Here is a 16370-nt window from a genome sequence, read left to right on the forward strand (position 1 = left end):
CTGCTGGCAGAGTCGATGAAATCGCTAGCCGCCAATCTCCCCTCCAGCCTTGAAAGTTGACAGGTACCTCTGCTACTGGCAGAGAGATTACCTGCCCCTCAATCCCTGCCACCTTTATGCTCTCATTTGGGATTATAAACTCCCTAGGGATGATATCTGGATGGCACAGGGTTACCTGGGAACAAGTGTCCCGCAGCCCCCTATACTGACGGTCAAGTATTCCTACGTCCACCCCAGCTGTCTCAAACAACTGAGAATCTGTTTTTACCAGCAAGCAGCGCTTTACCTCCACAAGAGGACCATTTTCCTCAGCCTGATCAGCAGAGGTAGCTGTTCCAGACTGAGTAGTCATGGCAACCGGCTCCCTCTGTGACACTGAGCCTTGCTCTTTCTGGACACAGAACACAGCTTTTGGCTTGGTCCCACTAGAATTCTGAGGCACCATTCCTTTTAGCTGTTTTAATTTCTCACACTCTGAGATTAGATGACCCTTTCCCTGACAGAAATAACATTTTCTGGTGTATTTTGATTCTCTCTCATCTTGTTTTGGTTTTCCCTCCAAAATCTGAGGTCTTAGTTTCATGTCTGAGGGCTTCCCTTCACCATGGGCCCCTCCCCCTTGCTGGTTTTTCCCTGGTCCCTGAGAGTACTTGCTGTAGGTTTCTTTGGGTTTACCTACAGATTTCCCCTCACCCAAGGGCTTTCTTATTTGGGAAATAAAATCTGCGATCTCTGAGGCTTCTGCCACAGACCTCGGTTTCCTTTCCCTCACCTGGAATTTCAATTCCCCCTGCAGGACTGAATAGAACTGCTCCAGCGCTATCAAATCTTTAAGCTGCTCATAGGTCTCTGTCCCTTCCTGCGATAGCCATTTCTCAAGCAGCCTCACCAATTGGGCCCCCACTTGGGTAAAAGTCTGTTCTGGTTTTTTTGTGAGGGACCTGAATCTTTGTCTCAGCTGCTCTGCATTTATCCCATGTCTGGCAAACACCAGTTTTTTAAACTCTGCAAAATCTTTCATCAGTTCCTCAGGCATCTCGGCATAAACCTCAGCCAGGCTACCACTGATTAAAGATCGCATGATGGTCATCTTCTCAGTTTCCCTCACTGAGAAGTCCACAAACGCTCTTTCCACTAAGGAAAAGAACACCTCAGGACAATCTCCCTTGTGGTACACAGGGAATTTCTTCAGGTCAGCTTTAGACAATTGGCCTCCCTCAGAATCCCTATTGTTATTATTGTTCTGGTTCATCAGTTCCAGTTTTCTCAATTCAAACGCCATTCTCTCTCTCTCCAATCTTTCCTCCCTCTCCATTCTCTCTAATTCAAATTGCCTTTGTTTCTCTCTCTCCCTTTCCTCCCTTTCAAATTGCCTTTCCCTTTCCTTTTCCTCCACTTCAAATTGCCTCATCCTCAGTTCATGCTGTTGGGCTATGAGCAATTTTCTGAGTTCTGGGTTCTGCTCTCCTGTGCTGTCACCCTGCACTGAGCCAAATTCATCCTCAGAACCTTGGTCAATCTGGGGGTCTTTCACTTCACTCATGTCTGCTATCTGGCTTCGAGTCAAGGGCATAATCCCCCCTCAGAACAGGCTGCTTTAAAAAGTCAAGCCTCAAAATAAAACGACCACTTTTTTCCTTTTTGCCTCAGAACCAGCTCTCCCTAGAGACTGCTGCTGTTCTTCAGCACTAACTTGCAACAGTATCGAGTCAGAGCCTACCCCCCTCTGCTGGGCCTCTCAGCTGGCAAGCTAGCTCACTGTTACTACGCAGTTTTGCCTCAGCTTTTTCCCGCCAAAACTAGGCTGCCTCAGAGCACCTTAATCTAAGTCTCCCCAGTTGGCACGTTCTTCTACTAGCGCACCTCCCCGTGAGGTACACCTAGAAGATTACCTACGCGCCTCAGACTGTCCCTGACTAGACCCCCCTTGCTCTGGGCACACTTGCCAAGGCTTTGCTGGACCGCTGGACAACTGGACCAGTCGTATCCCACACGCTGGACACCAATCAATGTGACAAACCCAGACCTACTGGGATCTGCCACACTTTACTTAAGCTGCCACCAACCATTCCCTGTAAGAAGTCACACAGACCAGGGATGGATTTTTAAACAATAAAAAGAATAAGGTTTATTTAAATACACACAGGGAAAAATAAACAATCAGGTGAATAGGATAAAATAACGTGGCTTATTCTCACTCATACAAGCATACAGTTTGGTTCACCCAGAACCCTTAACTTAAAGCACAGACCCTGAACCTATCAGTTCTGGCTAACCAACAGACACCTGAACCTATCAGGTTGGTACTCTGACACACAGAAGTACCCTGTCTGACACACAGACTCCCACAACAGCTTCTTCTTCCCAGCTGCTGCTTCGTCACAACCCAGTGTCTCACAGTCTGTCTCTCTCTCACCACACAGGTTTCACATTTATATACAGTACAGCCCCTCCTCCTGATGTCCCGCCTTCCACTCCCCATAGGATGGAACTTTCCCTCCAAACCCATGACAGACAGGTAACATCAGTGCTGTATGTAACAACACCCTCCTGAAAAATTATGCCATCCTTTCCCACACACTGTGCGGTCTTCCTGTATTTGCTCTCATCAGTGGATCTTCCACCCCAATTTAAATGGTTGCTGGTTAGCAACAACAGGCTGTACAACAAGGATGAAATATAGTGATGCAATCCTTACAACAATCCTAAATTTTGCCCCCTTATCTGATAACTTCCTCATCCTGGTATGTAAACTCAGAGTAAGAAAGCACTCAAACTAGAAGTTAATAAAATGACAAGACAAGTTTCTGGTGGATTGTTGCAGTGCATTCTACACAGCCCTACTGTGTAGAATACACTGTGTAGAAGATGATCTGTAGGATGCAGTTGGTGCAGAATATTGTCACCCAGCTGCCAACACAGACTGCATTTCAAAATCGTTGCACTAGCTGTCACAAAGCCCCATATGTTAACAGTAGTGCAAAAAACCCACATGACTCAGTGCCATGGTGCACAGAGGACTCCCTTCCCCAAAACTGACCTATCCATGATCTGCTACAGGAGCGCTGCATTCAGCAGGGCATTCTCAGTGATGGTACCCTAACTGTACATCTCAGTTCTGTCAGAGAGTTGGTTGTTAACCACACTCTTTGTCATTTAGGTGCCAACTTTAAAAGACATTGTCTCTGCCCCTCAGAGCTTACAGAAATAATAGAAATGAAGTAGACAACACAAAGAGACAGGGAGAAGAGGAAAGAAGAGGCAAAGCTGGTCACGTATATTTAAATTTCATTTCACTTGGTGAGAACGACTAAGAGAATGTGACCTTTAAGGAGATTTTTATTTTATTTACTATATTTATATCCTGTCCTTCCACTAGAAAATAACACTCAATATGGCTTACAAACCTGAGAAAAGAATAAAACAGATTAAACAACATTTAACTTAAAAAAATCATAAAATCAAATAAGCCACCTCCACTGTTAAAACCACTAATATCAAGTAAATACTGTACATTAAAACCATTAAAAGCAACAATGCAGTAGGGCAGGTTAAATAATTTTTCAGTCTAAAATATATACTTTTTATTCCCTTTTAAAACCAGTCAGAGTAGAAAGAGATCACAGCTCTGATGGACGTACATTCCACAGTCTGGGAGCCACATAAGAGAAGATCCTCTCCCACATGATTGTTAGGCAGGCCTCTGAAATAGTTGCTATTTTAAAGGGAGCCTGTTATTAACTTCTGTATCAATTCATAATAAGAGAGGCAGTCAGCACTCTGGGCCCCAAGCTGTTTAGGGCTTTAAAAATTAAAACCAATACCTGAATGGGGCCTGGTAACTAGCCCAGGTCTTTCAGTATTGGGGTCCTTTGCTGAAGGTATTGTGTACCGGCTGGCAGCCTAGTTGCAGTATGGTGCACTAATTAAAGACTCTGGACCTTCTTCAAGGGTAGTCCCATGCAGAATGCATTATAGTAGTCAAGAAGCAATTTAATTGAGGCATGAATGACTGTTACTAAGCCAAGTCAATTCAGGAAAGGTGGTGACTGGCACACTAGGTGGAGTTGTGCAAGGGTACTCCTCACTTGGACTCCAGCATAGTCAAAGAACACTCCCAGACTACAAAACTGAGTTGTCGGGAAGGAGGAGCAATCCCTTCTAGAGCAGGTTGAATCCTCATTCCTGAATCTGACTTTCTAATAACCAGCAACATGTCTGTCTTGTCAGGATTTAGGTTCAGCTTGTTTACACTGATCCAGCCTGTTATCAAGCTCAGGCATTCAAGGATCCTGATTACTTTCTTGGTGTTGGGGGAGAAGAAGCATAAGCATTGATTGTTATCAGCATATTGGTGGCACCTCAGTCCAAAGCTCTGAATGACCCTCTCACAGCAGCTTCATGTAGATATTAAATAATATACTGTAGAGGATAAGATGGAACTCTGATGGAGGTCATGCTATCCGACAATACCAAACAATGCTCCCACAGCACTAATTTCTGTGCATGTCATGACAGGAAGGACCAGAGCTAGTGTAATACAGTGCCCCCCCCCCCCGCTAACCCATCCTGGTCCAGCAGGATAGCAAGATCAATGGTATCAAATGCCACTAAAAGGAGATCAAAAAAGGTTGTGCTCCCCCTATCAAGTTTTTGGTGTAGGTCATCTGCCAAGGCAATCAAACCAGTCTTAGTCCCATATTCTTGTGGAAAGCCTGATTGAAATGGTCCAGATAATCAATATCATCCAAGAGTGCAACTACTTGGTCTGTCTCGGATTTACCAAAAATGGTAAATCTGAGACAGACTTTCAATTAATTGAAACTGAGTCAAGGGCAAGTTTCTTTCAGAAAGTTTTAAGCTTCTTTTGGATACGAAGGAACAGGTCCTTCCTTTAAGTAAGTAATTATCACCTCCCTTAGCCATGGCATCACTCCCACCTTGGCATATTTGACTAGCCAAGAAGCAAGGATTGAGTGAGCCGGGGTTGCCCTCACCATTCCAAGTACTCTTTCCTGTTCTCAAGTTCCACAAGCTGATAAGAATCCCAGCTAAAAGGACAAATGGCTGCCATAGTTACATCAGCATGGCCATGGCCCAATATCAGAATCAATGTCAAGGCAAGGCCGGTGAGCCTTGTCTGCAAAACATGTAAGACGCCACCCGCAGTAGTCCCTCCCAGTATCCTAGTGAAGGAGGCCTTGCACAGTCTGAAAAAGCTGGCCTGCTCTGTGCAGACACAATAGCAACAGAGACGTAGGCTTTCCTAGCTACCTCTGCTTTTGCAGTGTGCCTGTTCCAATAGATGACAGCAAGGTAGTGACCTGACTCATCCCTAGTTGTCCTCCAGTGATGCTTTAGCCTCCATCCTGCTGTTTCAGTGCTCTCAGATCCCTGTTGAACCAAGGAGCTGGGCTAGATGTACAAGTGGGGAGAGGGTGCTTAGGAGCAATACTGTCAACAGCTCCAGCCCCTTCTATATTGGACCAACCAGTCAGGGCTTTGATAGTCCCACTGACAAAGTATGAAGCTCCCCAAGTGTGCTCAGGAAACTGATAGGACCTATGAGGCATCTGGGGCGGATCATCTTAATTGGTCCACCATTCCTGAGAAGACGATGGGAGGCTCAGTGGAATTATTTGAAGTTGGGTGGTGCATTGGAGGTTTTGGCTGGGAGTTTGGAGTTGGGAAGCTTGCTGTGGGGTCCTGCTAGCTACCCCCTTGCTAGCTGCCACGTTGTTAATTTCACCAGGAGCAATATCATCAAGAACTACTCCCCCGCCCCTTCTCCTGGCGCGACTAGCAAGGATCTTTCAACTGACCTCCTGGTATGGAAAATGGCAACACTAGCACCATTTTTATCACTAACTCTCTTGCTACTGTTGTTTCCCCTGCTTACTACTGAAACATGCCTCAGTTTTAAAAACTGTCCTCATAAAAGCAAAGCAAAAAGCGTGCTGCTTATATACCACCCCATAGTGTTTCAAGCACTCTTTGGGCGGTTTACAAGTTAATTATGCAGGCTACACATTGCCCCCCCCCAGCAAGCTGGGTACTCATTTTACTGACCTCAGAAGGATAGAAGGCTGAGTCAACCTTGAACCGGCTACCATAACTGTCCTAATAACATCTGGAAAGAGAAGATCTCCAGACAGAACACAACAGAACAGGACTGTTAGTGTGTGTGTGTGTGGGGGGTAAATTTTGGGTTTAATTTCTTTATATTGTCTATTTATATTGTTTATTTTATTTTTATTTCATTTTTATTTTATTTTATTTATATTTACTTTATTTTATTTACTTTATTGTTATTTGTCTTACTCACCTTTTTCTGAAATATATGTACTTTAAATTATTTAATTTGATTACTGATTATTGTTTAGTTTAATAGTATATTTTATTTCTGTTTGTTACCTTATGTTAAATTTTGATATCACTATATTGTTTAATTGTATTAATTTGGCATTTTCTTTGGGTTTCTTTTCTCTTTGACATGGAGTGGAAGGCTTGCCCTCCCAGCGAGGGGCCACTGAACATCCGAGTGATTACGGGTAGAGGGAGATATGGCACTGGCACAGCCCCTACTCGTGTTAGAAGAACAGCAAACAGATGTTTGTAGGCTGTTCACTGTTCTGGGACTGTGACCAACTGTCAGTATCAAGGTAGCCAGATCAGCCAACCCTCCACTCTAAAACTGGTGTTGTTGAATGCCAGGTCTGTAACTAATAAATTCCAGATTATTTATGATCTCATTCTGGAGGAGAATGCAGACCTGGCGTGCATAATGGAAACTTGGATGGGCGGGGATGGGGGTCCACCCCTGACCCTTGCCTGCCCTCCTGGTTATGCTGTCGAGCACCAGGGCAGACTGGAGGGGTGGGGGAGTAGCCATTTTATATAAAAATACTCTGGAACTTACTAGGTGCTCCATGGTGGTGAAGCCAGGTTTGAAGGCCTTCCATGTGTTGGTAGGGGCCAGGGATGGTATTAGTATTTTGCTGGGTTACCGTGCTCCCCCTGACCCAGCCATTTCCTTACCAGAGGTGGTGGACTTTGTCTCCGTGGCACTGTTGGAATCCCCAAGGCTTTTGGTCTTGGGAGATTTCAACATCCATGCGGAGGCAGAGATTTCTGGTCCAGCTCTTGAGTTCTTGGAAACCATGGCTTCCTTGAACATGTCTCAACATGTTAACGGCCCCACCCACATGGGTAGTCACACGCTAGACCTGGTGTTCTCCACTGAGCGAAGTGAATGTGGTCTAATGGTAACTGACCTTGTGTCAGTTCCCTTGTCATGGTCAGATCACCACCTAATAAAATGTAACCTCTCAGTGGCTCTCCCTCTCCTGAGGGAGCAAAGAACTATTTTGATGGTCCACCCTCAAAGGCTACTGGATCCTATAGGATTCCAGGATTCCATGAGAGGGATTCTGGCTGATCTGACTGGTGCTCCTGTTGAGGCTCTGGTTGAAGGCTGGTTTACTGCCACCAGCAGGGCTGTAGACATGATTGCTCCTAAACGCCCTCTCCGTTGCAGAGCTCGGCCAGCACCCTGGTTTAACCAGGAGCTGCGAGCTATGAAGCAAACCAGGAGAAGGCAAGAGTGCAAATGGAGATGGAGCCCAACGGTTTACAATCTGAAAGCTGTCAGGGTCGCGACTAATCTTTACCTTGCTAAGGTAAGGGCTGCTAGTTGAGCTCACCTCGCTGACCGGATAAGTGAAGCTTCAAATCAGCAGGTGGAACTTTTCCGTATAGTCTGCAACCTATCTGGAATTGGTCTAAGTGATGGGCCTTCTTCTAGTATCTCACCCGACCAATTTGCAGCATTTTTAAAATCTAAAGTGGAGGCCATCCACTGGGAGCTCCCTCCTTTTTTGGATACAGTGGATCGAGCAGAGGTATCCAGCGCTCCGTCTTGCCCGGTGAGTCTTGATCTCTTTCAGCCTGTGTTGCCAGATATTGTGGACAAAGCACTTGATCGCTGCCGGGCCACCACCTCCTCCCTTGACCCTTGACCGGCCTGGCTAATCAAAGCAGCCAGATCTATAACAACTTAATGGGCCACAGCAATAATTAATGGGTCATTCCTGGAGGGCAGTTTTCCTCTTGCCCTCAAGGAGACACTCATTAGGCCCATTAGGAAGAAGCCAAACTTGGCGGTGGACAATATTGGCAATTATAGGCCCGTCACCAATGTTTCTTTCATTAGTAAAGTGGTGGAGAAGGTGGTGGCCAATCAGCTTCAGGTTGATTTGGATGAAACAAATGCTCTGGATCCGTTCCAGTTGGGTTTCAGGCCGCCTCTGATCCTTCTTGGAGGATTGTCCTCAGAGATTTCAGCTTGGGGAGAGAGCTTCTGCCCCGTGGAGCCTCAATAGTGGAGTTCCGGAGGGTTCGATTATCTCCCCAATGCTGTTTAATATCTATATGAGGCCGCTGGGTGGGGTCATCAGGGGGTGTGGGGCATCGTGCCATCAGTATGCTGATGACACTCAATTCTACATCTCCTTTTCTCCAACCACAGTGGATGCCGTTCTGTCCCTTCAGCGCTGTTTGGAGACCATACTGCAATGGATGCAGGAAAATGGGCTGAGGCTGAACCCGGACAAGATGGAGGTCCTGAGGGTGGGTGGCCCCATCATTGGCAGTTTGGAAAACTCCCTCACGAAGAGTGAGGTTCGCAGCTTGGGGGTCCATTTGGACCCGGCGCTCACTATGGAAACTCAGGTGGCGTCAGTGGTCCGCTCCGCCTATTTGCCTCTTTGGTGGATTGCCCATCTGTATCCCTATCTTGATGTTGGGGCACTCACCACTCTGGTCCATGTGCTTGTAATTTCGAGATTAGACCACTATAATGCGCTCTACATAGGACTATCTTTGAGATTGATGTGGAAGCTTCAAATGGTGCAGAATGCGGCAGCCAGACTTCTCAGTGGGGTAAGAAAACATCAACATATCTCTCCCACTCTGGCTGCCTTGTATTGGCTACCTGTTCATTTCTGCATCGATTTCAAAGTTTTAATGATTACATATAAAGCCCTAAATGGTTTAGGACCTCGATACCTGACGGAACGCCTCCTCCCACCTAGATCTACTCATATCACTCACTCCAGCCAGGAGGGGCGGCTGAGGAACCTAACGCCAAGGGAGGTCCGGAAAGAAAAAACAAGAAGCTGGGCCTTCTCGGCAGTGGCTCCCCATCTTTGGAATAATCTCCTCTCCGAGATCCGTTTGGCCCCTTCGCTGGGTATTTTCAAAAGCCAACTTAAAACCTGGCTATGTAGGCAGGCCTTCCCTCCAGGCACCACTTAATTTATCTTTTTATCCTCCATCTTGAATGATTGTTTATTGTTGTGAAGTTGTTGGTACATTTCAATTGTTTTTACTCTATTTGTTGTGAGTCGCCCAGAGTAGACATTGTCTAGATGGAGGGCATACAAGTTAAGTAAGTAAGTAAGCAAGCAAGCAAGCAAGCAAGCAAGCAAGCAAGCAAGCAAGCAAGCAAGCAAGCAAGCAAGCAAGCAAGCAAGCAAGCAAGTAAATAAATAAATAAATAAATAAATAAATAAATAAATAAATAAATAAATAAATAAATAAATAAATAAATAAATAAATTCCTGTGGAGATTCACACCAGCTGCCAGTCTAAAGTTAAGCGGAGATATAGTACCACAAAGAGAGTAAAGAAGAGAGGTGATATCATGAGTATCTACCTCTTAAGAGGGGAGAATCATCCTTAGGAAGATTTCAGGAAGCTATGGAGGAAACTGGGGGAAGAGGAGGATGGTAGGGAGACATAAAGAATCAAGTACATTATATGGTGTTTGTTTTTGATATGGAAAGGAAAGAGCTCTGAGCAGTTGAGGAGAGGAATCATAGAGTCAGAGCCACAAGAGAGGGCAATAATTCAGGAAGCAGATTTTTGGACATCAGTGACACCACAGAACAGTGACAACAGGGAGCCACAGAAAATGTTGCATGAAACCTTTCTAGAGGAGAAAATGGTCAAAGCTCAAGACAGTTTTAGCATATTTGTTTCATTCCAAACAGATATACCAGGTGATTCAAGGACTAGATAACCCTGAGGTGATGAAGGATAATTTGCATTATAGTACAGTGGAAAATAAAAGATTTACAGCTTTATAGAGAACAACAGAGAAGAGGATACAAGCAAAGGCAAATTCTCACATTCTATGCACAATATTTGCATATATATCAGAAGAACCTCCTCTCTGCCCTAAAGGCTCTTACCATTAGTGGAAAGATAATGGCAGCTGCAGTTGACTTAATAATCCACAGAATAGCCAGGCAAAGGATCTGAATGAAGGTGAAGAGATGGACTTGGCGCAGTGGAACATGGCGGAGGTAGATAAAGTCAGGCTGGTGTTTAGCAGGCATCAGTAGGAGCTGGAGTCGGTCTGTGAACTGGGACACATGAAAACAAGAAACCTATGGAGTACTTTCCTGGGCACTGAATATTCCATGGAGGAACATCCTACACGAGAGCAGGACAAGCGATCACAAATTACAATGCACTTTGATTACTTTTTTTTAATATAAAGAACTTCAAGGAGCCTGAGATTTTCTAAATATAAAGAACATTGAGCTGAAAATACTAAATTGTCCATATTAAATCGTAGAGCCCCCTGAAGTAGGTATACTGTTTTACAGTGGGAAGTTAAGAGTCAGCTGGAAAGTTTTTCATTCATATCTTGGCTCAGTTACGAATTCACTATGTAGCCTTCCCGGGTAAGCCTCTATTCACTTAGCCTCCACCCTTCGGTATGCATTATGGATTGATCACAATAATACTGGCTACCACACAAGGCAATTGCAGGGTTACTGAAGTGGCATCCATGAAGCACTGCAAATTCCTTTGCTCTTCCGAGCCCTATTTTAAGTTGCAGGGTTTCTAATGAGTCTGAGGAGAAAGACAGATGTTAAAGAATGAGAAAGCTCACAGCTGCAAGTTGAGCCCAACTTCCTCCAAGGTTCACAGTGATTTCAGTGGGTCATAGGCCTTTGCTTCCCTCACATTTTTATAAATGCAATATACAGTGGTGCCTCGCACAACGATTGCTTCATACAACGATGAATTCACACAGCGATGGGTTTTTTTGAGGAATTTCCCCCATCGTTTAACGATGTTCTCTATGGGGGAATTTCACTTAACGATGTCCCTTTTTGCTCATTTAAAAGTGTCTTAAAATGTTTGAAACCTGTTTTAAATACTTGGATTCCATAGTGCACCTTGTGAAACATGTGCAAACTTAATTTGGTTTTGTTCTGAGTCTTCATTAATTTTTGGTGATTTTTTTATTTTCCCCATTTAAATCAATTGAATGGACAGTTCAATGCATTTAAATAGGGAAAACAAAAAATCATCAAAAATTAAGGACGACTCAGAACAACACCAAATTAAGTTTGCATAGGGTTCAGGAGGTGGGCTAACGATTGCAACCATTTAAAACCTGTTCCAAACATTGTAAGGCACTTTTAAATGAGCGAAAACGGACATCGGAAAGAGCTTCAAAAGCAGGAAAACGGAGATCAAAGAGCCCTTTCCAATGTCCGTTTTCGCTCCTGTAAAAGTGCCTTACAGTGTTTGGAACAGGTTTTAAATGGTTGCAGTCGTTAGCCCACCTCCTGAACCCTATGCAAACTTAATTTGGTGTTGTTCTGAGTCGTCCTTAATTTTTGGTGATTTTTTGAATTTTCTCTCATTGGAATGCATTGGACGGAAAGTTCAATACATTCCAATGAGAGAAAATTCAAAAAATCACTAAAAATTAAGGACGACTCAGAACAACATCAAATTAAGTTTGCATAGGGTTCAGGAGGTGGGCTAACGATTGCAACCATTAAAACCTGTTCCAAACACTGTAAGGCACTTTTACAGGAGCGAAAAAGGACTTCGCAAAGCCATTGAAATGTATTGAGTCGGCTTCAATACATTCCAATGGAGGAAACATTGTTTCACTCAACGATGTTTCCTATGGGTTTTTTCACTTAAAGACGGCAATCTGTTCCAATTGGAACGGATTAACCAGTTTTCAATTCATTCCTATGGGAAATGGTGTTTCACAGAACGATGTTTCACACAACGTTGATTTTTTTGGAACCAATTAACATCGTTGTGTGAGGCACCACTGTATACTTTTTTCCACCACTGTATATACAAAGAATATTTTAAATGGAGTATGTAAAGATAGAAATAGCATTTTTTTTCTAATTAAATATAATTTAAAATATAATTTAAAATTCCATTCTGAAGGAAATCAACCCTGAATGCTCACTGGAAGGACAGATCTTGAAGCGGAGGCTCCAATACTTTGTCCATCTCATGAGAAGAGAACACTCAGTGGAAAAGCCCCTGATGTTGGGAAAGTGTGAAGGCAGGAGGAGAAGGGGACGACAGAGGATGAGATGGATGGACAGTGTCATTGAAGCTACCAACATGAATCTGACCCAACTCCGGGAGACAATCGAAGACAGTTGGGCCGGGAGTGCTGTGGTCCATGGGGTCACGAAGAGTCAAATGTGACTTAACGACTAAACAACAAGAAAATTCCTCTACCATAACAGTGATAGTGCTAGAATCAGGTGAATTTCCCATTGCCTCCTTCCACTCAGCCCAAAAGCCTCTTTTCCTACTGTTTTGTGCTTAGCCGCCTAGAGTGGTCCTAACACGACCAGATAGATGGGATATAAATTAAATAAATAAATAAATAAATTACCTGGATACTGCTGAGTGCTGCCACACCCATGTAGAGAAAAACACCATACAGCACAGGCATTGGAATAAACTGGGGGGAAAGCATAAGCATTACTCAAAATGGACCTTCCTAGACAACATTCTATGAAACACCACTATCCAAGTCAGCTTGATGCTGACTATGTGAAAGCAAAGCAAAACAAAACAGACAGCCGTTACCAAAAGGAATCAAGGACTAGATGGGCACATGCCTTTGTTGGAGGGAATTTTGGAAGGATTCCATGGATCCAGGGGTAATAATATGTTCTTGAATCTATGCACAAACAAATCCAAAGACTCTGTCCCCCAGCCCCACGCTTCCCACCTGTTCTGCCTCCTCCTAAGCATATATCGTACAGAATTCCAGATACTCCAAGCTTAATAGTGCAGCAAGAGCATTCAAGGCCGCAAAATTGCCTGGGGATTCAAGTGATCTTACCTTCAATAAGAAACCAGTTAGTGTCATAATATGTTAAATATGTGCTGATATTTGCTTATGATAGCTGTGAGCATAATTCAGTTGCAGAAGATTAAGCTTGCCTTCTACCACGGACCCAAAGATCTCTGCGGACACTACCCAAGGCAAAGATATAGTGGTGCCCTGCCTGATGACGATAATCCGTTCTGTTAAAATTGCTGTTAAGTGATATTGTCGTCAAGCGAAAGAAAAAACCCATTGAAATGCATTGAAAATCAGTTCAGTGCATTCCAATGGGCAAAATACCTCATCGTCCTGCGAAGATCCTCCATAGGGGAAGCCATTTTTGGTTGCTGTCTTCCGGAAATAGGTCCGGAAAACAGCAGGCGGCCATTTTGAAACCTGCTGATCAGCTGTTTTTGATCGTCGCAATGCGAAGAATTGGTTCCCAAAGCAGGGAACCGATCGTCATAAAATGGATTTTCCCTTTTGAATCATCGTTTTGTGATCGCAATAGCAATCGCAAAAACCTCATCGTGAAGCGATTTTGTCATGGAGCGGGGTAATCGTCAAGCGGGGCACCACTGTATTCATTTCAGCCCTTGCCAGTGTTAGGAAAGTACAACGAGGCTTTGTTACCTTGAGTACAGGTGCCAAGAACACAGAAAGCCCAGTGAGGATGAAGACCATCAATCCTGTCACTCTCTGCTCCCTGCAAGCAAGAGTAATTCTGAATTAGACATTTACATCTCAGTGGGCAACCATCCCTGCCATTCCCTCGCCCCCCCTAGCTGCTGGGAGGAATAGGTATCCAGCAGAGGTACCCATTGTTTAGGAGAAAAAGAGGAATTTAAAGAGATCAGGTTGCAAAATCCACATTGAGGCTGCTCTGAAGAAGAGCCCTTGCCCAGTACCTGATTCCAAGGAACTTTGGTTGCTCGCCTGGAGCACAAGTCGTGCTCTCTTTCTTCAGACCCTCCATATGGGCCAGGGAGATGACTGTAGCTGACACGTACCAGGGCAAGCCCAGAAGAGAGGTAAGAATCATCAGTAGGGAAACACAGAAGAAATCTAGATGAAATCCCGCCCCTTTCTGCAAAAGAAAAGCGAGCGACATGAGCTGGAGGATGTGCTTGGGAGGCCTTATATAGTACTTTCCAGTCCAGACATTTTCTAATCTTGTGGAGCAATGAACATCTTCATCTTTTCCAAACATGGTGTGTTTCTCACCATTTATATGTATATGTTTTAATCTATTGTCAGTATCCTGCTTCTTCACCAATGAGCTCATACATGGATTCTTCCCCATTTGACCCTTGTAACACTGTGAGGCAGGGAAGGCTGAGAGAGAGAGAGGGATCAGCCCAAGGTCACACAGAGAGTTGTGCCTGTTGGTATGGACTAGAACCTAAGTCTTCCCAGCCCCTATAACTGCTCAGTTTGTGGCAGCTATGCCCTACCTGTCTATTTTCTCACAAAGCCCTGTGCTTCAGAACCTATTTAAGGGCAACGTGAAGAATTGAAGTATATTCTCCCTCCCTCCCTCCCTCCCTCTCTCCCTCCCTCTCTCTCACAAACACACACACCTCTATCTCTCAACATTCAAACACAATGGCTGAAATCCTGTTGCACAGTTACACAAATGGTGCAACTTGTAGCTGTGAACTGCTGTAAGTTAAGAAATCTTTGTACACATTTTCTGTTACCTATTGAATCACGTGACTTGGATTATGTCTAAGGAAATGTCATAACAAATAGCAATTATTATCTCAAAGTTAAACATTTGCATAACTACACAACAGAATTTCACTAATACTACATATACATGCATTTATTATATCTCTGTCTGGATCTAGATACTGATATAATACTACGTATTCTTTGGCAAAACTATCAGCACAGCTAAGTATTTCCAAAGAGCAAAACACATTGATTCAACCCTTTAAAAAAGTCAATTGATTGTATACAACAGATGTTTATGTAAAAAACAGATTCTAGCATGAAACAGGTGCTCTGATTAGTAACACCTGGTTCCTTAAGGGGTTTCAAATTTTAAATCATTAATGTTGGTTTTGATCTTTTTCGGTTCTGCAATCTAGTAATAGGTTGATTCCTTAGAAGGATATAAACATTGAAAATACTTCATGTTGTATAAGTCTTAGTATTGTCACAACTGGAGTCCAAGACTATGAGATAAACACAATAGTCAGTCTTAATGAAACAGTGACAGATAGTCTGAACATTTGCTCATTGCTGTAAATGACCTGGATTAGTTTACAAAAGACAGTTACTCTACCTATGATTATGAACACTTTGAGACTCCCTACCAATGTTAAAAATGTAATTCTCATCTTCTTTTGTCCCCTTCATGGATTGCTGCCTTGTCGTGGTGAAGGGGCTTGAGTAATTCAGAGAAGCTATGGGCTATGCCGTGCAGGGATACCCAGGACAGACAGGTCATAGTGGAGAGTTCTAACTAAACGCGATCCACCTGGAGAAGGAACTGGCAAGCCACTCCAGTATCTTTGCCAAAAAATCCCCACGAACAGAAACAAAAGGCTAAAATATATGATGCTGGAAAATGAGGCCCCCAGGTCGGAAGGCATCCATTATGCTACTGAGGAAGAACGGAGGACAAGTACAAGTAGCTCCAGAGCTAATGAAGTGGTTGGGCCAAAGCTGAAAGGATGCTCAGCTGTGGACACGCCTGAAAGTGAAAGGAAAGTCTGATGCTGCAGAGAAGAATACTGCATAGGAACCTGGAATGTAAGATCTATGAACCTTTGGTAAGCTGGATGTGGTCAAACAGGAGATGGTAAGAATCGCCATTGACATCCTGGGCGTCAGTGAACTAAAATGGACGGGAATGGGTGAATTCACTTCAGACGATTATCATATCTACTATTGTGGACAAGAATCCCGTAGAAGAAATGGAGTAGCCCTTATAGTCAACAAAAGAGGGGGGAAAGCTGTACTGGGATACAATCTCAAAAAAGATCTAATGATTTCAATACGAATCCAAGGCAGACCTTTCAACATGACAGTCATCCAAGTTTATGCACCAACCACCAATGCTGAAGAGGCTGAAATTGACCAGTTCTATGAAGACTTACAACACCTTCTAGAACTGACACCAAAGAAAAATGTTCTTGCCATTATAGGGGATTGAAATGCTGAAGTAGGGAGTCAAGAGAGA

At 43.9% G+C, this 16370-nt stretch overlaps 1 protein-coding gene across 1 annotated transcript in view; it reads right to left on the reverse strand.

Moving 5' to 3' along the window:
• Positions 1 to 16370, reverse strand: part of SLC4A9 (solute carrier family 4 member 9) — a 62767-nt gene that overhangs the window by 14210 nt on the left and 32187 nt on the right. Inside the window, exons 16-19 of the mRNA XM_078392519.1 lie at positions 14089 to 14267; positions 13814 to 13886; positions 12740 to 12808; positions 10254 to 10427 (exon numbers count right to left, since the gene is read on the reverse strand). Coding sequence (XP_078248645.1) covers positions 10254 to 10427; positions 12740 to 12808; positions 13814 to 13886; positions 14089 to 14267 — 495 coding nt within the window. The remainder of the gene's footprint in view (positions 1 to 10253; positions 10428 to 12739; positions 12809 to 13813; positions 13887 to 14088; positions 14268 to 16370) is intronic.

Source organism: Pogona vitticeps, chromosome 4 (genome assembly GCF_051106095.1).
Source record: "Pogona vitticeps strain Pit_001003342236 chromosome 4, PviZW2.1, whole genome shotgun sequence".
NCBI lineage: Eukaryota > Metazoa > Chordata > Lepidosauria > Squamata > Agamidae > Pogona > Pogona vitticeps.